At 44.8% G+C, this 22,818-nt stretch overlaps 1 protein-coding gene across 1 annotated transcript; it reads right to left on the reverse strand.

Annotated features, from left to right (window-relative positions):
- Positions 1-13,467: 13,467 nt before the first annotated feature.
- On the reverse strand, positions 13,468-22,787 carry GLUL (glutamate-ammonia ligase). The gene is made up of 7 exons (XM_066361680.1): positions 22,631-22,787; positions 19,944-20,122; positions 18,495-18,656; positions 16,606-16,752; positions 16,095-16,222; positions 15,711-15,910; positions 13,468-15,190 (listed from the first exon to the last, which is right to left on the reverse strand). The coding sequence occupies exons 2-7, from the start codon at positions 20,107-20,109 to the stop codon at positions 14,872-14,874; spliced, it is 1,122 nt and encodes a 373-aa protein (XP_066217777.1). The 5' UTR covers positions 20,110-20,122; positions 22,631-22,787; the 3' UTR covers positions 13,468-14,871.
- Between the last annotated feature and the right edge of the window lie 31 nt (positions 22,788-22,818).

Raw genomic sequence — 22,818 nt, forward strand, 5'->3', positions numbered from 1 at the left:
CTTGCCTGCCCAAAGGTAATAGAATTACATATCTCTTCTTCACTGACTCAGTGCCATCATAGATATAGTACCATGGAGCTAAAAAGTGCAGACTTATTTTTTTAATCATAAATGCATTTTTTTTTTTTAAAAAACTGCAAGCTGTAAAGAAAAACAATCACAAACAATGCTCTCCTATTCTGCTTGAGTAATTCACTACCATCAGTATTTGTAAATCTTTCTAGGAATAGTCTATGAATATAACCAGATAAGAATGTGCTTACACATACACACAGAGTAAAATACAATTTGTTCTTTTGCACCTTGCTTTTTTAACTTAAAAATATAGCTCCAATTTCCCTATTAGTACATAAAGAACTCCATTATTGTTAACAGCTGCACAATTCATGTGAATGGACCATACTTATCTAACCCATTGGTTCCAATAGTTTGCTAATATAAACAATGGGTCAATGATCTTTCCTGTTAATGTTTTTACAGATATATGCAAGCATAAATATTGCTAGAAGAAGACTTGCTGGATCAAAAGGATATGTGCTTGGCAAATAATGATTTGCCCAATTGCCCTCCCAAAAGGATTCCCAATTTTCACTTCCTCTAACATTGTCTGAGAAACTGCCAGGGATTCAGCAAGTTTCAGAACATCTTTCTATGCTGTATCTGAGAACCAGTGCCCAGACTCAGGACTTCTATTTCAAGTCTAGTGTTTATTTTTCCTTTTATGCAAAAGTTACTTTCCATATAGACATAGTCTAAAGGAGATAGGAGAAAGTCGGATTTTAAATGAAACAGAAAGAATAATGTCTGTATTTTTGGAGCTTAGCTCCAATGGCCACCCCCACTTCTGAGCCACATAAGCTTAGTGGCTGCACATAGGAAGCTACTTTGAATGTTACCTTGTTTCCAAGGATCTCTTTAACGCCCTTCCTGGGTCTCACTGGACTTGTCTGGCCGGCAATGTTTCCCTCTGTGGGTTCAGGAAACTTATCTGCCTTCCCTAAAATCTGTTCTCCAAGAGTGAGGGCCTGTGTCCCCCACTCAACTGGTTTTCAAAATGAAGGTACACAAAGCATTTCTTTTATTTGTGCCATAAAAATGGAAGAAGAACGATAGAAAGAAAACAAACTTTCTACAGAGACTTCTTAAATAATTCTTAAAATGGTTTTGCTTGGCATATATTTTTGTGAATGTGAACATCTTTAGAAATGTCATGCCCAATATGTATTAGCAGAAAAAATTCTGGTTGGCACTTTATGGCTGTTATCTCATTAATCCTAACAACTTTATAATGCTATGTTAATCCCATTTTACTGATGAGAAAAATAAGATTCAGACAAAGAAAGTAAATTATTGCCAAGATCACATTATAAGTAACAGGAACCAAAATAAACATAGGCCTTCCATCTAATTCCACATCCTAAAGTCTTTCTAGTACATCATATTGAAAATAATAATTATTGTAAGGAATATAGATAATGAACATATGAATAGATAAGCATAGTAATATTATGCTAATTATGATACTTGTGATGAAAGAAATCCTAAGATTGATGTGATAGAATAAATCAGAGGACAGAGTAGGGGTTTAGATAGTGTAATAGAGAAGGCTTCTCTGAGAAGGTGGCAGTTGAGTTGAGACCTATGAGAATCACATAGCTTTGTTTGGAACTAGAGGAAGATCCTCTTCCAACTGAAGTAACAGCACACTAGAGGTCAAGAGCAGAAAGCAGACTGTGGGACTAAGTACAGAAAGGAAAGCACTCAGGACTGAAATGAAGTTGTAAAAGCAGGAAGGGTATAGATTAATGCTGGGCCTAACAGACAAAGAATGGAGCTTGAATTTCATTACAACATGGTTTCCCATTTAAAAGTTTTAGAAGAGATGGGACACAATCTGATTGAGGTTTTTGAAAGATTACTTTTCTTGCTGCTGGGGATACATTAATTAGAGCTTAGAGTTGAAGGAGAAAGACCATTTACAAGGCTAAAGTAGAAGCGACAGATGATAGTGACTTGAACTAGGAATGTGATGGTGATATGGATTAAAATGGAAAGATTCAGCCTGACCTGTGGTGGCGCAGTGGATAAAAGCGTCGACCTGGAAATGCTGAGGTCACTGGTTCAAAACCCTGGGCTTGCCTGGTCAAGGCACATATGGGAGTTGATGCTTCCAGCTCCTCCCCCCTGTCTCTCTCTCCTCTCCTCTCTCTCTCTCTCTCTCTCTCTCTCTGTCTCCCTCTCTCTCTCCTCTCTAAAATGAATAAATAAATAAAAATTAAAAAAAAAGATTTAAAAAAAAGATAGATAAAATGGAAAGATTCAAAATATATCTGTAAATAAAACATACAGGATTTTGTGATGAACAAAATGGGGGGAAAGCATGCTGTCCAGAAGTGGGAGAATGCTCCTCCCCACCTTTCTGTAGGTCTTATGGCTGGACTAGTTAGGAAATAATACATTTGACAAAAGACTAGATTAACAGGAGAAAAATCCTGTGCTCAGATCACAAAATAAGACTCAAAGAAATGGTGCAAGTAGGTATCCTTTATGCTCTTTAGACAAAGAAACAATACACTTGTGAAAAATTGACAACAGGAGAAAGTCAGTGCTCATTAGAAGGGAAGATTTGGCTTAGGTAGTAAACTTCACAAGGTTGGTTTATACCAGTTTTTTTGACTCTGGATTTTATAACTCTTGCGATAAAGTTGTCTCTAAACTCTCAGGAGCAAGAAGGGCACCTTTCACATGGAAATTTATTTTCTGTATTTAGAGAGACAGAGGAGGGTCAAGAGAGCTCTTCCAGCTTCTCAGATTTTAACTCAACATAATCAATATGCCATGTGGGATATCTTGGGGCAGCCTACTCTGGGCCCCAACAATACCCTAAATTGATTGCTAGATTTGAGGCAACAGTAGATGGAGCAAGAGAAATGGGGAGGAAAAGTCTTAGAAAGGGTGCTCTGAAATAAAGGGTTTCGTATTGGACATTTCTCTTAGACAGCCAGGTGGGGTTATCAAGTACTGTACACAGTTTGATCTAGAAGTCTAGAGCTCAAGGGAGAGAATGGGCTGGAGATAACAATTGGGAAATATAAACTGAGGGTTCCGTGGGGAGAGATAGATGTACATAAAAAAGAGTCTAGGAAGTTAGCCCTAGAAACTCTCCAAAATATAGAGGTTGGAGCCAGTGAAAGAGACTGAAAAGGAGAGACCAGGTGAGATTTGGAAGGTATAGAAGGACCAATAACTCTGAGGTACCTGGGAATCTAAAATCTCCGGACTCATCTATCCAGGTAGCCCTGAAGGGAAAGCCTTGTTATGAAAGTACTGGTCAAGGCAATGAGATGGGGTAAGTTAGGACAATATAGAGTCTGCAGATTACAAGGTAGGAGTTCTGAGAGCACAATGGAGAGATCAGACGTGGGAAAGGGAGGAATGAGTTGGTCCACATTAGGGGATAGGTGGAGCAGCATAGGTCTGAGATGCCTGTACCACTGGCTTGAGGTTTGCAGCTGGATTGAGAAAAGTAGGGAGGGGAGCTTGATGGAATTAGGACTGGGTGATCAATCAACTCACTGTATGGCCTGAAATAGTCCTAATGCATAAGGGAGGAGGCTACACTTTAACAACAAGCTCCCTGTGCAGCTTGGGGTATTATGATCCCCATTCTCCCATTATAGAAAATTGCCCTTGATGAGATTCTAAGTTGATGGCTGGATGGAGAGTGAACCCAGATCCTTAGAATGAAACATCACAGCTCTGCTCAGTACTCTGAAGCCAATAGGTATTTCCTGAACTCGACTGAGAAGAACCAGTTGAGATAGATGGTTCTTAAAAATATATACTCCCTCTTGTGGAGATTGTGTAGTTGGGTCTATGGTGGAGTCCCTGATTCTAAAAGTTTAGTTTCCCCCCTTACTGCAGTTGTGGAAAGAAAGTGGGCGCTAGGAACACAGAGCCCTGGTCAGTTCGGAATTGTAGAGGACCATCTTTCATATGGTTGTAATGTTTGAGGGAAAAGTGGAGGGGAGGGGAAAGGTTAGTTCCAGATTAGTCCAATAACTCCCCGCTTGAAATCAAGTAGCATACAAATAAATCCTTTGTCTTTTGAAAAGCAAAACTTACAGTCAAGGAATACACTAGCTGTACAGCAGCTGCCACTTTGAGTTCTAGAAAGCATTCTTCCGAGGGACATCGTACTTCGTTTCCACATGCCCTTCTTGACTTGACCTCCTTTCCAGCTGCTTTTTAGGGTGTAATATTGGTGGCCGAGGCCAGGCAGGTTCACACTGGCTTCCAGCAGATAGTAGAGAAACTGCACAGCAGGAAAGTGTCGGGCCATACCCATTTATTGGAGACGATCAAAGACAGGCGGGCAAATAAACAACAAAAGTAAAGGAGCTAATAAACAAAGGAAAATCTGCTATTCGCAGTAAGAGCTAGGGAGCAAGGAAAACTGCACCTAATGGTGGCGGAAGAGCGATCTGGAAGAATTTCCGCCCAGGGGAAGCACCCATAGCCTTACATAGGCCATGCACACGTATGTGCCTCTGCCACATGCTTGCGCTAATCAAGCCAAGTGCCTGCAGCCGGTACACCGGCGAGCAAGCCTAACACGGCTGCCCCACACACGGTTATCTTGAAGATACCTCAGGCTGCCTCCTAGCTCTTCGTACTTAGATGTGGGAGGTCCAGAAAACTGAGAAGCACAAGGGAAAAGTCAGCTGTTCGCTTTCCTCCTTAATCCATCACTTTAGCCCGGAGGCCGCTCTTTCAGCACAGGATAGGGTAATCATCTCTTCCACTTAAGTCTTTTCCAATCACAAAGGGAAGCTCTGCGGATGTGACGACATTCCCTTGGGATCTTCCTCTCTTCTTTTCCCTGGCCACCCCTGCACAAAGTCGCTTCCTAATTAGTGTCAATTAAAAATATAAACTGGGAAATTCCACATTGTAAAGGAGAAAACGGAAGCGCCAAGAAGCTGCCCTGAGGGAGGTAGTAACTCCTTCCCTGAGGTTAGAACGGGCTTTCCTGAGGTAGAAATCTGAGATGCCGGCAAAGGAGCTGACAGCAAGAACACAGGTTCTAAAACAATGCTGAGGCCATGTCACAAAAAAGTGAAAAAACGGGCTTATTCTTCTAACTAGTACAGAAGAGGAGAGACCCTGTCCCGGTGGAAGCTTCCTGTAAAAACCAGAAGGGTGCTCTATTGAGAGAAAGGGGAGGCTGCCTCTTATAAACTTCCCTCCCACCCAAGTTCCCAATTGGTCCAATTTTATGCAAATATAGTTTCCAAAATCGTCCAGTTCTGATTGGTCTGAATCATGCAGTTCTGATTAGCTGTTATGGAGCAGTTCTGATTGGCTGGTTTAGATGCAAATGAGGATATAGCTGCACCGTTCTGATTGGGTGTAGCAGGCGGACCATTGGTGGAAAGATAAAATTAGGGCTTCCCTGTGAAGAAAGTGTTTAACTCATGTTCTTTTCTTCAACTAATTCCTAACCCCCTTCATTTGGATTCCTCCAACTAGGGAGTAGAATGAGAAATAACTGACTTGTTTACCCCAGCCCTCTTTGTCTGGTCATCCATTTTTTCCCCTCAGACCATTTCCCAACCCCCTTATCTAGTTAATGATATCCCCATCTCTCCCTTCCACCTTGTTGTGGTCATTTAAACTAGCCAATCGAGAAAGAATGAGATTGTATGGTCAACACTCCAGCCAATAGAGCAAGACCCAGCAGCCTAGGGCCTATGTTAGGGATAAAAACAGAATTTGCCCTCTGCCCAGTGCATTTGCTGGCTGGCTTTCAACAGCGGCAGCACGCCCTTCTGCAGAAGTTATTAAAGTTGCCTTGCTGAGATATTTTGTCTCCATGAGTCTTGCTTCATTTTATCTCTAACACCTGCAGTGGTTGACTCAGATTAGACTAGCAGGGCACAGTAGGGCAAGTGAGAATTCAGTCTGAGGTTCTTCCCTGTATACAGAGTACATGAGAAGTCCCTGTCAACAGAAGGTCCCTAGACACTTATTATTTATAAAATTGGGGCCCTTGGTTGACCATGAAGAGTCCATTGTAGCAGATACATTCCTACTGGGGGTTCACATCAAATGACTTTCCTTTCAGGGTCCATATTCTTTATACCCGGAGGCACTCAGGAGAGTCAGTGTTCAAGCAAGAGCTGATTTCCAGGTGCCAGTGGAAAAAAAAGTAAAAGTCTTCTGTTGCTAGAGCACGTTGCTAGGGAACAAAGAACCCAAGTGTTGCTTTGATATGAGTGTGAAGTAAGTTGTGTCAGGATGTCATTATCCCACATTGCGGTTATGTAAGAACGAAGTAAGTCATGTCAAGGTCTGCTGTCACTGATAAGCAGTCAGCAGCCAAGCTTTGGGGGTTCACTGGGGGCTTATCTATAAGAACACGTGGAGAAGCAACTACGGCAAGGGGACATTAGGCTATAAATACTGAAAGTTTGTGAGGAGTATTTAATACTTTAAGTTTGGGCAAGGTGACTCTTCCCTAACTTAAAAACCCTCCAAAGACCTTTGGGGCATTCTTTCCTGTCTTGGTGAGACATTCCTTCTGGATTGTGATTGTAAGCCACATGTCGAATCCCATGAAAAAGATCAACGTGCCTACCAACACTGGCATCTTTGTTCCCTAGCAACCTGCTTAGCAACATAGGACTTATACCGGCAGCTGGAAATCAGCTCTTGGTAGGACACTGATTTTCCTGAGTGCCTCTTGATATAAAAAGGTACACATGGTATTAAATTTGGACTGTATTTCTTCACCTCCCCTTGCCTAGAACAATAGTGTAAAGAATCTATCATTTACTTGGGCTATGTTATTTCTTGCTTATTAAGAAATATTATCCTGTATGCTATTGGCTTGTGAAATTCCTACAGCGACCCTGTGCTAAATAAATTATTGGCAAATACAAACTCAGTTCTGACCATAACTTTTGCTGCCTCCTCCTCCCCCCAAACAAAACAAAAATAAAACACCCATCTTTGGCACCTGCTCCTGGTGACCATTGAACTTTCTGGAAACGGGCTATAGTGGGCTATCAACCTTCTGAAATCCTAAAAAGAAAAAGGCTTCAGGTGTCTGCAGGCCCCTTTGGGGCTTCCACACTCATCAGCTCATGCAGTCAACATGGAGGCTGAGTGAACGCAGACAATGTCATGCTTGTCTGTTTTCCACTAGGACACTCAGTACTAGACCATGCCAGGCTGCTGCAGTCTCCAACAGGGACACCAATGGGCCCTGGGGTGATGCCTGCAGGCAGTTGGCACTCAGAAAACTCCTCCCCTCGCCCAGTTAAAACAAGGGGTAAAGAACTTTTCATGTAGCATACCCTGTCCCTGGAGACTCAGAACACGAACAAATTAGTCTCCTCCTGTCTCCACTCTCCCCTCCATTGTTTTCCTCTCCCTTCTCCTTCTCCCTTCTTGTTCTCTTTCCTTATTCTCTCTCCATTTCTTGGACTATTCTTCCCCTCCCCTTCTATTGTGACCTCTAAGTTGGCTCAGCATCACTGTTCAAGATCTTAGTTACATAATATGACTTATGAAAGCAAAATAACTCTGCAGCCTGCCATGCCGGGCTGGGCAAAACCCAGGGTGAAAAGCAAACACCTGGTGCTTGGCACCTCTCGGCTTGTTGGACTCTTGCTAAGGCGGATCAGCAGGAGAGGGCTTAACATATTCCAAGTGCACCAAGTGTATCTAAGTCTCTCTTGAGACTAACTCCGGTCCTGGAGATTTCCAATCTCTTCAAAGGCAAAGAAAAAGAAAACAAACATGTCAGAGACAAGGGAGAGAGTGGGTGTTGGTAAAGAGAGACTCAGTGGTTACACAGTGTGAGGACTAGAACAAGAATCTCCCACTTCTGCCCCCTCAGTCACTGCTTCTGGAATTCTCAGTCAACATATCTCTTAAAAAGCTTTGCAATGTTTGCATTCATTTAGTATAGCCCCTGGAAGTGTTTATTGGTTTTGCAATAGTAGTATAGAAAAATGGATAGGACCGTACAGATAATGTTCAAACTTCTAGAAATGACTTACTTTAACATTGTGTCCCTGGGTGATGTCCCTGGCTCCAGATCCTGATTATTAAGACAGAAATATTAATGTGCTCCCTTTAGGGTCTCCCCTTGGATTACTGTGGCAAGATAATAGAAATCTTGAAAGATTTATGGGCTTATAATCTTTCTGCTGAGAACTTGCCTGTCTTTCAGAAGAAAGACTGATCCATAAAGTCTTTTTTTTTTTTTTTTTTTTTTTTAAGAATTAAAGAAAGTTTAGTCTAGGGTAAGGAGGGAATCAGCCAGATGTGAGTATATGTCTTCTCTCACCATTTTGATTCAGGTGGAATACGGTTACAATGACTATCAAGGGCCTCTTTGATGAGAGGGAGATACCTCACAGAGGGTCACACAGACTTGGACTTGCAGTGGGCTAATGCTGCAGCTGGCTTTGGAAGGCCTTAGTCTGGACTCTGAGAATTAACTTTATATGCACAAACACACACTTTGGGGCTTTTTTGGTCCCCATAGACATCGCCTGTTTCTTGCCTGCTCCAGACTTCCTAGATAGCCCCCAGAGCAGCCTCCTGCTTTGGGGGCTGAAAAAAGGAAAAGAAATAACCAACATTGCCTGACCAGGCAGTGGCGCAGTGGATGGAACGTCGGATTGGCATGCAGAGGACCCAGGTTCGAGACCCTGAGGTCGCCAGTTTAAGTGCGGGCTCATCTGGTTTGAGAAAAAGTTCACTCGCTTGGACTCAAGGTCGCTGGCTCCAGCAAGGGGTTACTAGGTCTGCTGAAGGCCCACAGTCAAGGCACATATGAGAAAGCAATCAATGAACAACTAAAGTGTCACAATGTACAACAAAAAACTAATGATTGATGCTTCTCATCTCTCTCTGTCCCTGTCTATCCCTCTCTGGCTCTGTAAAAAAAAAAAAAAAGAACCAATATTAATCACTTTAAAGTTAAACATTCCCATTACTACTCATTCTAAAACGTTGCCTCATAAGTCTTTTTCCCCAAAGCACTTCTCAAAGAAATGCTGCATTAAGATACAACTTGTTCATTCCTTTCATACTTCTCCAACACACCTGACTTTCTGGGTTCAGCTGTGAACCTGGATGACAAATAAGTAATTATCAATTGCAAGAGCATGTTCATCCTCCAAGAAAGCAAATTTCAACCCTGAACTTCCTTTCACTGTTGGCCATGATGGTTCACAACACGAAATTTCAAATGTGGAAGAAATTCCAGGGATGTCCACAGTTTATCTCAGGCTGATTGTGTAAGGATGATGTAAGTTTCTGCAAAAGTAAATCATTTATTTCCAGCTAGTCTAAGTATGTTCCCAACTGTCCCTCCCAAGGGAAGAGAGGTCCCTGGAAGAATCAGCTGCTTCAGGTTATAGCAACTGGGATGATTCTCCCCAGAGGCCCTGCATTGGGGATCAGAGAGAAGAAGCCTCTTCTAAACCAGGGAATTTTGGGTTAACTGCAGGAGTGAGGCAGCTCATACACACCTAAGATTAATGAATGTGAATAAACAGCACCTCACTCCACCCCACATTTCTACCCACCTCATCTCTGACAATTTAATGCAACAAACATTTATTGAAGGCTCACTTGGCTAAGTGCCTTAAGTGGGCTAGAATATAACGTGTTTATATAAAAATGTTAATAGGTTGGCAGTTTCTGGATCCTAAGCCCACCTAGGAATGAGTCTGGTGGTAGGTTGTTTGGGAAAGAAAATCCCATTACATTTATTTTGTGATCATCTCTTGTGAAGGAAGCCCTGGGGAAGTGGATTCTCCCACTGTACTGTCTGGTGCCTAATGTATTGAAAATTTCTTCCCAAAGAGACCAGACAAGGGCTCACTTCTTCCATTAAAAATCCTCCTCCTTCCCCTCTACCAATTCAATGTGGTACTATAGTATTATTTGAGAGAGTTACCAAAACAGCTGATAAAATCATTTGAGGATAACTAGTATAACAAAGCAATAGGACCTGAAGTCCCTTACTGCTTGTTGATGCCAGTGACACTCTTTTAGCTATGGGAAGAGACATGGAGATGAAGAGAAGAATCTTGACCCACTTGATTTCATTTACATGCTTGCACCAAAACATCAAAAATAGTGCCTAGTTGGCCCCATTTTATGTATGAAATCTGAACGCCTCTTCCATTTAATGTCTGTAGAGCAGTATAACAATCCCAAGGGAGTAGTCCTCAATCTTTATTGGGAAGTACATGCAGACAGGCTTCCACGCAGGGTTTAGATTTAGTGAGTGTGTGCTCACTGGAGGTAAGTCAACAGGGCTGGTGGAAGAGCTGAGCAAGCTGAGACAAGTTACAACCTCAAGACAATGCATGTAACCAGATCTGAGACCCATGGGAAAGAGGACAACTTGCTGCGGTCCAAAGCCCTCTGTAAACAATTCCTCAAATAATAGGAATTGCGTGGACACTTCCTCTGTAACATGGGATTAGGACACCACCCATCCCCTTTTATCAGAGGGGCACTGAGAAATAAATGATAGAGAGCTGACAGTGTCCTAGAACTTCCTGTTTATAAAGCCCTGGAGAGGGCAGCCTTAGAAAGGGTTGGCAGTAGAACCATGCTTTACAAGTAACAATAGCTTCTATGACCGGCCTTCTTGCTCCCTTGCCTTCTCAGCCCAAAGAATTCTCTGTGTACTCCTTCTGGAAGAGATACTTCTAAGTTCCTTTCTCTTTTATAAGATACTATATCTCTGGGGAAGGGTTCATGTAGGCCAGTGGTCCCCAACCTTTTTTGGGCCACGGACCAGTTTAATGTCAGAAAATATTATATTTTCACTGTCCGGCCTTTAGGGTGGGAAGGATAAATGTATCACGTAACCGACACAAGCAGCAAGAGTGAGTCTTAGACAGATGTAACAGAGGAAATCTTGTCATTTTAAAAAAATAAAACATCATTCAGACTTAAAAATAAATAAAATGGAAATAATGTAAGTTATTTATTCTTTCTCTGCGGACCGGTACCAAATGGCCCACGGACTGGTACCGGTCTGCAGCCTGGGGGTTGGGGACCACTGATGTAAGGTATTGTGTATGTAATGTGTACATATATGCAGACACTTAGATATAGTATATTTATATTGTGCATATGTGTACAAGCATGTATCTGAATATTATAAAATCAAGTACGACTTTTTGAAAAATGAATGGTGATTGAGGTAAAGGCTATGAAATGGCGGGGCTCTGACTTATTCATCTGAAGCCTCTGGAGTTATATGATGAATTGCCACTTTATATTAGTTATAACTCATAGAGCAACATGAGGCTTTTGGCAGCCAGCAGTCATTAAGAGTTTAGTAAAACAGAACTTTGCTTAATGCCATGACTGGGGTAAAAATACAGCCAAACCACTAAGATCTCATGAGGGTTTGACACCACCCAATAGTTAGTTGTAGGCTTAGAGCTCACAAAACTGATACTGAAAAATAATTCATTGAACAAGAACTGTAGGCACCATGACAGGTCTGGGGATACAGTGCCTTCATGAAGTTGACAGGAAGTTCTGCTGAGTGATGGGCTTTCTTCAGGATAGCAAGTTACTTTGCAGACTTTGTGCCTTATTGGTGTAAGGGCTGAGCCATAGCAAAATTATCTAAGTGCTGCCTTTGGTGAGATTGATGAAGCCCCCAAACAGTTTGCTTAGGAGCATCTTTTATCCACTAGAGTTTCTTTCTGCCCAGCTCAGATCTGATTTGTTAAATGGCCCCCAGCAGTAACCAAGGAATTCCTTGGAATCCCCCTTTGGCTCTCTGACATTCCTCTGTTGGCTTGTGCTGTTATCATTTAGCTCTTATCCAATGACGAGCAGGATGAAATTAAGGACTTGTTTAATGTGGATAACTCCTTTTGTGAATATTGGCATGTCTCTTTAAAGCTGAAGGCTTGGCTCTCCTTGTTTAATCTTACTGATAAAGTTATCATGTAACCCAGTGTCTGTTAAATCAGCTGTAAAAAACACCTTTGAAATACAAGGGAATTGCACTGTGACTTGTAGGTCAAAACTAACTCTAGGCAAGAGGGCAGAGAAGGAAATACGCTAGTTATTTCCACTGAAATTCTCGTATTAATTTAGAATTCCTTTTCATGTCTTGTCAGGGAATTGGTTACAATGAGCAAAAAACCCAAGTGCTCAAGTCATTGCCTGAATCTAGTGCTTGCGCAGTGCAGAATACACCCTCCACCCAAGAAATATAGGGCTGACTCAGTGAAGGGAAGCTAAGTTCGGCCAAGAGGGAAAAGAGCTTCAATTGAAATAAGAACCACCACATAACTTAGTGAAAGCAGGAAAACTCTGACAGGGCACTTTTAATCATCATGTTGGACCAGAAGGTACAACCTGGGACCAATAGGTGGAAGTTCACCCACACCACTTTGAAAAATCAAATTTTGTCAGGAGTCAACTGTTCTAAAAAAAAAAAAAACCTAAAAAATACCCAAGACTGAAGCAAAATATGCACTTGCCCAAAGAAAACTGTCATGTTTGCTCCAACAGGCCCCAGTTACCTGGCAACTTAGGTTAGTGTTGAATGAATAAAGAATTTTTGCTACAAGATATGTGCACAGCACTATGGAACAAGAGGGAGCTCCTACCCTGCCTGGTGCAGAATGAACTAAGGCAGGAAGAAGCCCGGGTAAGGTGGAAGAACTTTCAGGTGAAGGGACCAAGAGCAAGGGCACAAGCGTCAACACAGAGCTTTGGGGGCATAAGCAGCTCACTGGTCTAGTCCAAGGAAAGGCACATCCGGGGCCTATCTGGGCTGGCTGGCCCTCAGATGGCTTTAACCAGGGTAGCAACGTGGTCAATATTTGCCATTTAGATGAATCACCGGCAGCTGGGCAGAGGATGAAATAGAAACCAGTTAAACACAAATACTCCAGGCTGCTATAAAATTAAGCCAGAGGAGGTGTTCAAAATGTTATAGCACAGGTCAAAGCCAAGCTCTGGAGCACAGGGGTTGGGGGTAGGTCTGTACCCTATTACAAAACTCTAAGGCTAGGATATGCTTTAATCCAGAGATGCCCAAATACCACCCCAAGTACAGGGAAGAGCTGGGGAGGGGGGGAGGCAACATGACTCAAGATTTTAATTCCAAGAATAGGTAAACCTGAGTTGACTTTGCCTCTTTAAAAAAAAAACCTCCCCATTTTTGGTAGAGGGAATGAATGGCACATGGGGGTTTAAAAGAATCAAGTCAAAAGAGATCTCATAAACGTTAGGTTGATTTAGAGCTGCTCTGGGCAGGAAGTTTGTTTATAACGAGGAGTTTATCTAACTCTGAACATGCTGTACATGGCAATGAGAAGTCGTCGCGGCAAGAAAAAACCACAGCTGGTCTGCCACAGCCAACCCAAGAACAGCCAGGAACAGTAGGGAAAACAGAGGGATGGAGGGGTTTGTTTATTATAAAAGGAAAAAAAAAAAAACTCCTTGGAATCTTAACGAAGGATCAGAATAATTCACACTCAGAACAGACACCAGGATACAAAATTACAAGAGTTTGACCCCAGCCCCGTCTGCCTCTCCTCCAAAAGCTGGGATGGAAGGAGACAGTCAAAAACAACATGCAATTCTGTAAGACAAAGACTTCAAATCCCTACAAATAAGATTAAAATCTAAACTTGTTTTGCTTTTAAAAAAAATTTTTAATATATCAAAAGGCCTGCTTTAGTGACATGCTAGTCCCCCAGAAAATAACCCGATCCCCTTGTCAGTAACATACATGCTCAAGTTGACCAGCCAACTCATATTTCTAAACCCTGTGCATACATGTGTCTTTAAAACAAAGCCGTGGGGGCTCGGGTGACTGCTGGGGTTGTTTATCGTGCTTCCATTAACAGATCAGTGTCCACCCCCTCCAGAAGGGTGGGCAGGGCACGGAGAAACCCTTAACTGGCAGTGAGGGCTTAACAACCCCTAATAACTGACTTTTTCAGCACCCCACCCTTACCCCTCCCAACTCAAAAGGAAAGCCTCATCTCTAACCAGACTATTTGCCCCAAATTTGGCTCTTGGTGACCAGAACGGTTTTTGTCCTTTAGAAAAAGCACACATTATTTGCACACCCATATATATAATTTTTTTGTTTTTGCATTTAAATATAAAAATACTACTCTGATTTGTGTTATAAACGGAGGACCAAGCAATGAGAACTTTTTCTTCTAAGGTAGCACTATCCATCCCATCTGTTTCTGCTGAGCTTGTCTTCCCAGGAGGACCTTCAGCCCCAGGGCCAGGGAAGCACACCAGGGGAAGAGGGCAGCTTCCTGCCTGTCTCCCCCTTTCCCCTTTCCTAAATCTCACTTTAATCAGCAAACTGGTTATAGCCTTTTCAGAAATGGAACGTCCCACCAAGAGGACTATCTAACCTAACCACAAGGTTAAGTCCAGCCCTCCCACCCCCATCAGCCACCTCGAAGAAAAAGGTCCTTCCCCTCCCTTCACAAATACTATGTATGCTCTCTGTCCTGACAGCTACGCCTATTGGACAAACACCTGATTAAGTGAAGTAGTGGTTATGTTTCCCCGCCCCCTCTCCCCACTAACACACTAGGAAAGCTTCAGTAATGAGGGGGAGGGGGTTGTGTGTGTGAAAAGATTAAGAAATTCACCCCTCTATCCTGGCCAAAGAAAGCAAGAGATATTAACTGGGCATGAGGAATAAAAAAAGACCTTGGTATTCTGCCCTTCGAGTTACAGCTATTACGTCACTTGAGAGGAGGGCAAGAGTAGGAGTGGGATGCAGAATTAATTAGAAAGGGTGCAGCGGCTGCAAGTCTAGTCCACTTAGTTTTTGTACTGGAAGGGCTCATCGCCAGTTTCGTTGAGCAGACACGTGCGGATGAGAGCTTCTGTCACCCCGTAGGGGTCACAGTTGGCAGAGGGGCGCCGGTCTTCAAAGTATCCCTTCTTCTCCTGGCCAACAGCCCGGGGAATGCGGATGCTGGCGCTGCGGTTGGCCACGCCGGCGGAAAAGTCGTTGATGTTGGAGGTTTCATTGAATCCAGTTAGGCGCCGGGCGTTGTCCCGGCCTCCCTTGGGATCGTAGGCTCGGATGTGGTACTGGTGCCGCTTGCTCAGCCTCTCGATGGACTCCTCAATGTACCTAGAGGAAACAAAAAATGAGGCTCCGACCTGGACCTGCTACCAGGAAATCTGTCCTTCAAGGGCAGGAGCAGGTATGCATGCAAGAAGGGAGTTACTTGTCAGACTTTTGCCACTTTCCCATTCACCTCAACGTGGCTCCCGCAGAGCAAATGCTAGCTAGCCTGGCATGTCCCAGTGCTCAGCCTAGTCCCAGACACAAAGCAGATTTGTTGAAAAGATCCTAATTAAAGACTTTTTCCCACCCCTAAAGTTCATTCACATATTTGCAGTGTTACTAATTTTGTTCCCATTAAAGATTTTCAAATGCTGTTACACCGCCCTTTCGTTCTATTCCTAGAATATCTTTGGCACGTATCAAACAGGAACAGAAACGACAGGACTAGAAGACAATTTTTGAAGCCAAGTGGCAAAAGCTCAAGTTTGAACTGAGAAGTCCAGCTTACTTATCCCCAATACATCAAACCCTCAGCAAGGATTCGTGCACAGAGAAGGTGGCCACAGCAGAAGGAGGCACTCACTTCAGGCCGTTCTCCTCTCGCATGGCCTTGGTGCTGAAGTTGGTGTGGCAGCCCGCACCATTCCAGTTCCCAGGGATGGGCTTGGGGTCAAAGGTGGCAATCACTCCGAAGTCTTCACACACTCGGTGCAAGATGAAACGGGCCACCCAGAGATGATCTCCCATGTCGATTCCTTCACAGGGTCCTATCTGGAATTCCCACTAAAGAAGAAGGAGGTTGGACTTGAAGTTAAAGCCAACGGCTCACCCCACTCAAGCTCTGAAACCCGCCCCCCCTTCTTGCCTCTAGTCCGCCCACCTATTAGGGTTTGGGTTGGGGTGGGGGGCATCAGCAGCCCTTGCCTATCGGTGGGGAAAGTGGAGGACTAGATACAGAGCCACATACCTGGGCGGGCATGACCTCGGCATTTGTCCCAGCGATCTTGATGCCGGCGTACAAGCAGGCGCGGTAGTGAGCCTCCACGATATCCCTGCCGTAGGCTCTGTCTGCCCCCACGCCACAGTAGTATGGACCTGCAGAGGCATCAAGGCGAAATGTCAAGAGAGGAAATCCAGAAATCCCTTCCCACCAAAGATGCACGGTCCAAGGTCAGCAATCAGAAAGCTCTCAACACTGACTCTGGAATCACTCTCTCTGCCTTCACCCGGAGGGGGGGCAGTAGGGCAGGGGGCTCCTCTTGGCCATAACCTCAGTGGAGCCAAAGGTTTCCCCTCAATGTCAGTGGCCGAACACCCATGCTTGGATCTGGGTAACGTGAAGGCAATTATTCCAGCCAGTCTCGGGGCCACTCCTGTAGCTTTCTGATCCACAAGGAATCACTGCCACCTCTAGGGATGGAGACTTTCCTCACCAAGTAAGCAGCTGGGGAGAAGGAGCAGGGTCGCAGGGGACTTACCTTGGGGCCCAGGGAAGCCATTGGAAGGCCAGCCAAAAGGGTGCCCATCTGTGCCCATGAGAGTGTATTCCTGTTCCATTCCAAACCAGGGGTGCTGGTTGCTCACCATGTCCATTATCCGTTTACAGGTATGCCTTAAATTGGTCTCTAGGGGGAAAAAAGTCAACATACCTTTAGAAACATATGGACAAGTATACTGAATCTCGATGCTGATGGAGAAAAAAAAGTTCTTCCGAATCCACACAGCCAAAAGTACAGGCAGTCCCCGGGTTACAAACAAGATTAAGGTCAGTAGGTTTGTTCTTAAATTGAATTTATATATAATTTGGAACAGGTACATTTTACCTATTAAATGCAACTTAAAACAGATGTTTGTCTTAACAGAGTATTTAATTTTACCTTTCTGTATGTATAAATACTTAAAACATTTTCAAACCTACAGAACCAACTTCATTCATAACCCCAGGACTGCCTATACAGAGTAAAAGCTAAAACTTTCTGTGTCCCATAGGCATAAAAGAGGAAAATGGGAGACACTGTAATTAACCATTGGTAGAGATTCCCAAAAGACTTTAGTTACAATCAAGTCACAGGACAGTGGCTCTGGAACAGAGCAAGTTTTCACCTTATCTGCACGCCGGCCACTTAAGTACCAAATGATAGGCACTTAAATACTGTTCACAAGACGGCTGCTTCTAGAGTCAGGCTCATTACTAGTTTCCGGGCATTTAGAGCTAAATCTACAATTTCTATTGAGAAAATCCTTTGCATATTAGGAGCCTGACATTCCAGGTGAGAAGATGAAGTGCTAAGTTATATAGCATTGGCTAATGTGGAGAAAAAAATTAAAATGAGATGAGCTTAATTAGGAACAATTCCTAAGCTAGATGGGAACTTTAAAGTAGGTAAGTGCGGACTTATTAACTAGGTTTCAGCAACCATTTTAAGAGCTTTATATTAAAGAAAACCTACAACTGAGTCTTCCTAACAACCCTGAGAAGGGTATATAAGTCTCCACTTTTACAAATAAGAAAATGAGCTTCAGAGATGTCAGGTGGCCTGCCCAGGTGACAGGGCAGGCAGCAGAGCCAGGGAACCCGTGACTGTCTTGGTATCAGAGCTCACGCCCTTGACCACAATAGGATACTGCCTCTCAAAATAAAGGCAATTAAGGTCCAGTCACTAAGCAACTTGCCAAAAAGTCTCACTGGCAAAGTGTATCAAGAGACTTCACAGAAGTGAGATTTTAGCTGAGTTTAAAAAGATGAATGGCTGAGAACTGGGGAGCAATAGGCATGCCAGACAAAACCCAAAGCTGCAGCTATAGCAGATCTCGAGGCAGGAGTATGTTATCAATGAACCAAGACGCTCATATTTTAGTCAGTGGACAGAGAAGAAAACAAGCTGTCTGAAATGAAGTAGCTACCAGTAGTTGATGTCAAATCGTTCTCAGCACATATTAACTCATTTAATACTCCAAACCACTTTATGAGATGGGCTTTATTATTTACCTAAAAGATTGGGGATAAAGAGCTTGCCTAAGTTGCCAATAAGTGGCAGATATTGAATTCAAACCCAACATTCTAAATCCAGAACCATGTTCTTTAAAATCTATAGGCAGCCAGTAGGGCTGTGTCACGGAGGACTCCACCAGCAAACAGATTTAGAATTCAATTTTACGCAACCAATAGGAGACCATGGGAGGATGGGCTACTTTACCTCTTTGAATGAGGAAATTCAAGGTGGAGAAACGCACCTCCAATCCCCCAGACTCCAGAAACAGTTGAGATAGTCTACTCTTCCCATTACTGATTTTGCAATGCCCTCTCCCTTTGCTTTATAGCATTCATGAATTGGGGTGGGGGCATCCACATCTATTCTATACATACCTGCAGGCTTTCGGTTGTACTTGAAGACTTCACAGAACACCAGCTTGTTGGGGTCCTTGCGGAAAGGGTCCCGGAACATGGCAGAAGGAACAAGATACATGTCACTGTTGGAGCCTTCAGACTGTAAAGTACTAGAGCCATCGAAATTCCACTCAGGCAATTCTGGGGCAAAGAGAGAGAGGGAAAAATTAAATTTAAAAAATGCACAGCTTTCCAGGCAAGCACACATAGCCTCTCCCTCACCTTTCCACCTCTGAAGCTCTACACTCTTTTCCACTAAGTCAGTGATGCATGACTGCTACTATTGATATGCACACCCTGACATCGGCATGTAGACCTCCAGTCCTTTTGAGTTCTGGTAAGACCCTTGTATCACTTCCTTAAAAGAAGTAACAGCCACAAGAACAACCCAAGAATGTTTCCTCCCTAAATAAGACTACTGGGCACCAGGAGATAAACTGAAATACTCTGCCATCAGCACTGAGTCAGTGATCATTTAAAATACTGCAATACAAGCAACAAAGATTCTCGAGCTCCTCACTAGACCATCTGTGTTGCTTCTTTCGCTAATTCATCCTCCCATAGACAGTGTCTATGGATTGTCCTAGCTTAAACCATAGCTTTATTTCATAGATTATGAAGACTTCTCCCACTATGTTTTAAAGGCCATTTTTTCCTTTCTCCAGTTGACCAAGTTCTCCAAAGGCAGAGAGCAAACTCTTGTATGCCCAGTGCCCATGCAATATGTACCTGCCTCCCAGCAGATGCATAATGTATGCTTTATACTATGGTCATCCATTCCCTCAAATGTGAAGCTATGAGAAGAGAAAGTTATCCTACAAGTAGGTAAGAGGTGACAGTTTTTCTCCTCTGATCCCTTTTCCAGAGGCAGAATGTTATGGCTTGCTCTGTAGTAACTGCTAGCGGGACAAGCAATCATTTAAAATTCCCCAAAGTGGCATCCACTAATAAATAAATAAATAAATAAATGGCTAGTCCTCTAAAGAAACCACATTAGGGTGTTTGCTTTGCATCTAGGAACCCCAGTGATGAGTTAGTTCAAAAACAGCACTCAAAGAGTCTGTAAGACAGGTGTCTCAGTCAGGTTAGAGCAATGGTTTCCAAACTGGGTTCCCGGGGATGCCTTAAGCCAATTAAGTAAAAATACCCAAGTTAGCCAAGAGTCCAGCCCCCTCCTACCCCCACAAATCAGACTTTTCATTTTATTTGGTCTTCTATATACTGGCTTACATGCAAGATTCCATTTAAATAAAGGGGTTCATTGTTGTCATGCTTTGAGGCGGTGTAGGAACTTATGTTGCCTGAATGAAGTCTGAAAAGTTCGGCCTTAGAAACGTTTTCAAACATTATAATAAAGAGGTCAAATCTAACGGCTTGGTTCCCGCTGCTGCCCACCCCACAAGTGCTCCCCAGTCTGCTGTCTCCCACCTTCTATACACTTGGGCTCACTGTCCAGGGTCCGGGTCTTGCATCGCAGTCCTTCTCCAGTACCATCAATCCAGATATACATAGCTTGGACTTTGTCACCCTGAGGCAGGGACATGTACATCTGCTTAATGCCTTTGTTCAAGTGGGCACTCGCTGAAGTAGACATGGTGGAAGATGTTCTGTTGAGAAAAAAAAAAATTAAGAACACTTAATTCCAAAATGATCCTTTGCAGGAATCACTCAATAAGGACAATGAAATCAAGTCACCATAGCAGTGGTGACCCCTGCCCCACTGGAAGACACACTTAAAGGTGCATTTATTTACTCTGCTTTCAGAAGCATTACAGTTTTCTATTAGACAAGTCACCCTATAACCTTCCTCAAGCTAGAACACACACTTGTGAGGGTTAAGCTCTATTTTCTCAGTGTAGCCAGGGGAATTGTTTTCTTTTTTTAAACTAAGACACTAAGGGGGGGCACCCCCAAATGTAAGATACAAAAGTTGAGAAACACAAGCTTAAGGACATAGTCTCCCAAAACAAGTAAACACAGCCGCAGAAATGCTTGGCTGCTACGGTCTCTGGGCGAGTCTTCCCTCTCTGCCTTGCATGCTGGTGGGCATGTCAATAAAAAACCCTTATTGAAGATGCCTCCAAACCTTTGGGGGTGAACCCCTCACTTTTAGATGGCAGGTTGGATGGAACAAGGGGGCTAGACATATTTAAATGGTTAGTGGCTTCCTAAAAGAAATGCAGTCATTGTATCAAAATGTAAAAATAGGCCATCCAAGTTGGATTCTTAAGATGCATACTGCTGTAATTTCCATCAGACAGCGCCCAAGTTCTCGCTTCAGAAGGTAGGACTGAGAATGACATTCTGAAATTGCACTAGAGAGCTTTTCAAGGAATCAGGAAATTACAACTTCTAAATGAAAAAGATGTCGAGTTTCAAAAGCTGAGGCATGCTAGAAACTGCAAGCTACCACCACAAAATCTGGGAAAGAAAAAACACTCTGATGCCACAAAACCCAAGAGGAAACAGTTCTGATCCTCCCACCCCCCTTGGGTAGCCCAGGGTGGCTGGAAAGGGAACATATTGTTCTCCTCCTATGACTTGGGCAACTCTGAAGTACAGTGACAAAGTTTCTATGGGCAACCGTCCATGTTTACCCAGCTGAAAACATAACTCCTTCCAACAGCTTCACCCATCCCTTGGGAAAGAGGACCTCATCTGTCAAGCGACCCTTTTACCTTGTCAAGAAGACCTGGTGGGTCAAATCCCTCCTCACTTCCCTACCTGCCTATTAAGTCCATTAGGAACAAACAATCCCCTGGTCCCTCCAGCTCCCACTATAAGCTACAACCCAGTCTCCAACATCACGCCACACTTTCTTCCTTCAGCCTGGGTGTCGGTTCTTCAGCTCTTTTCCGTGAAGACAAAGTTGGTCGCCCACAACCTAGTGTTTACTGTTAACGGGTGCCACTGCGTGCCTAGTTGACCCGGTGGGGAGAAAAATGGGGATTCTAGTTTTGAGGTTTCTGCAGGTGCCGCCGGCTCGGGGTTCTGCTTCCTGCCTCCTCACTCACCCCAGCCACGAAAGATCAAGTGTATCCTTGGGGTTGCACTCTCTGGCTCTTCTCCTTTTGGAGTGGTGTTCGTGCCTGTCCTCCCTGTCCTGCTCTAGCTGCTCCACGCACCGAATCTTTCGGGCAGAGGGAGTCGGACATGGAGAGGACGCCGGGGAGGGCGAGGAAGTCTGAGAGCTATCATCGGGATCGCACCGGGACACGCCGGAAGACACAGGATGGTAACTCAAGGTCTTAATCTTGAATCGCGATTTCTCCCCCGGGTTCACAGAGTAGGCAACGAAGCCATAGCAGTCTGAGGACCGCGACTCCAGGTCTTCATCTTCGTTTGTTGTCTTCTTTGCGGATTTGTGGCTGGGGGAGGATCCCCCCGTGCCACCCCCCGAGCAGTTGGGATAATCCACTTTGAGAGCAACCCTTTCCCACTGAATGTCCCGAAAGTTGGCGCCCCGCCCCTCGGGCCCCAGGCGGAATCTCAGGGTCTGGCAGAGGGGGCCATATCCCTCCGAGGACCGAGGCTGGGGGGAGGGGACCGCGGGGGCGCCGGCGAACGGGACAGCGCGCCGCCGCCACCTCTATCCCGCCTGGCCAGGCCTCTCCACTGGCATCGCCCGCTGCCACGCCGCAGCCCGGGGACCCCATTGTTCGGTCACAGTGGCAGGCCCCCGGGACCGAGGCCGGTACTGACCGCACTAACACGGGCACTCGCCTCAATGGAGACGACTAGGCGGCCATCAAGACCACGACGGCCGCCAAGGCCCGCCATGGCAAAGGAAAAGGGCGCGCTCTCGCAGAGGCCACCCGGCCACTCCATCCACCGCACAAACAACACCGCCGAGCGACCTCCGAGGAGGCGCTTTGGGCCGCAAGCAGCCAAAGGAGGATCAAAACAAGTCCCCGCCCTACTTAAAGCCCGGTGACCTGAGCGTCCCACCGTCGCCAACCCAGACCTGCCAAGGCGGCACAAGCCCGCGGGACGGCCCGCAGGCCGAGGCACAGGCAGGGGCTGAGCGCCAAGGCCCGGCGGCGCGGCTCGGGAGGCGGTGCGGATAGCGCGTGTCACCTCCGAGGACCCCCCCACCCCGGGCCGACGCGCCGTACCTGGGGGGGCGAGCAGGCGGCAGTGCGGGCAGGCCGTGAGAGCAAGGTGCGGAGAGAAGAGAGGAGACTGCGGTTCAGACACTCGGATCTTCTCCCATCCTCGGCTCTGCAGGGCCACCCGACACCCCGCACTCTTTATCGGCGGCCCGGGCCGCCCCCAGCGTCCTGATTGGCTCCCAGAGGCCGGC

Source organism: Saccopteryx leptura, chromosome 2 (assembly GCF_036850995.1).
Source record: "Saccopteryx leptura isolate mSacLep1 chromosome 2, mSacLep1_pri_phased_curated, whole genome shotgun sequence".
Classification (NCBI taxonomy): domain Eukaryota; kingdom Metazoa; phylum Chordata; class Mammalia; order Chiroptera; family Emballonuridae; genus Saccopteryx; species Saccopteryx leptura.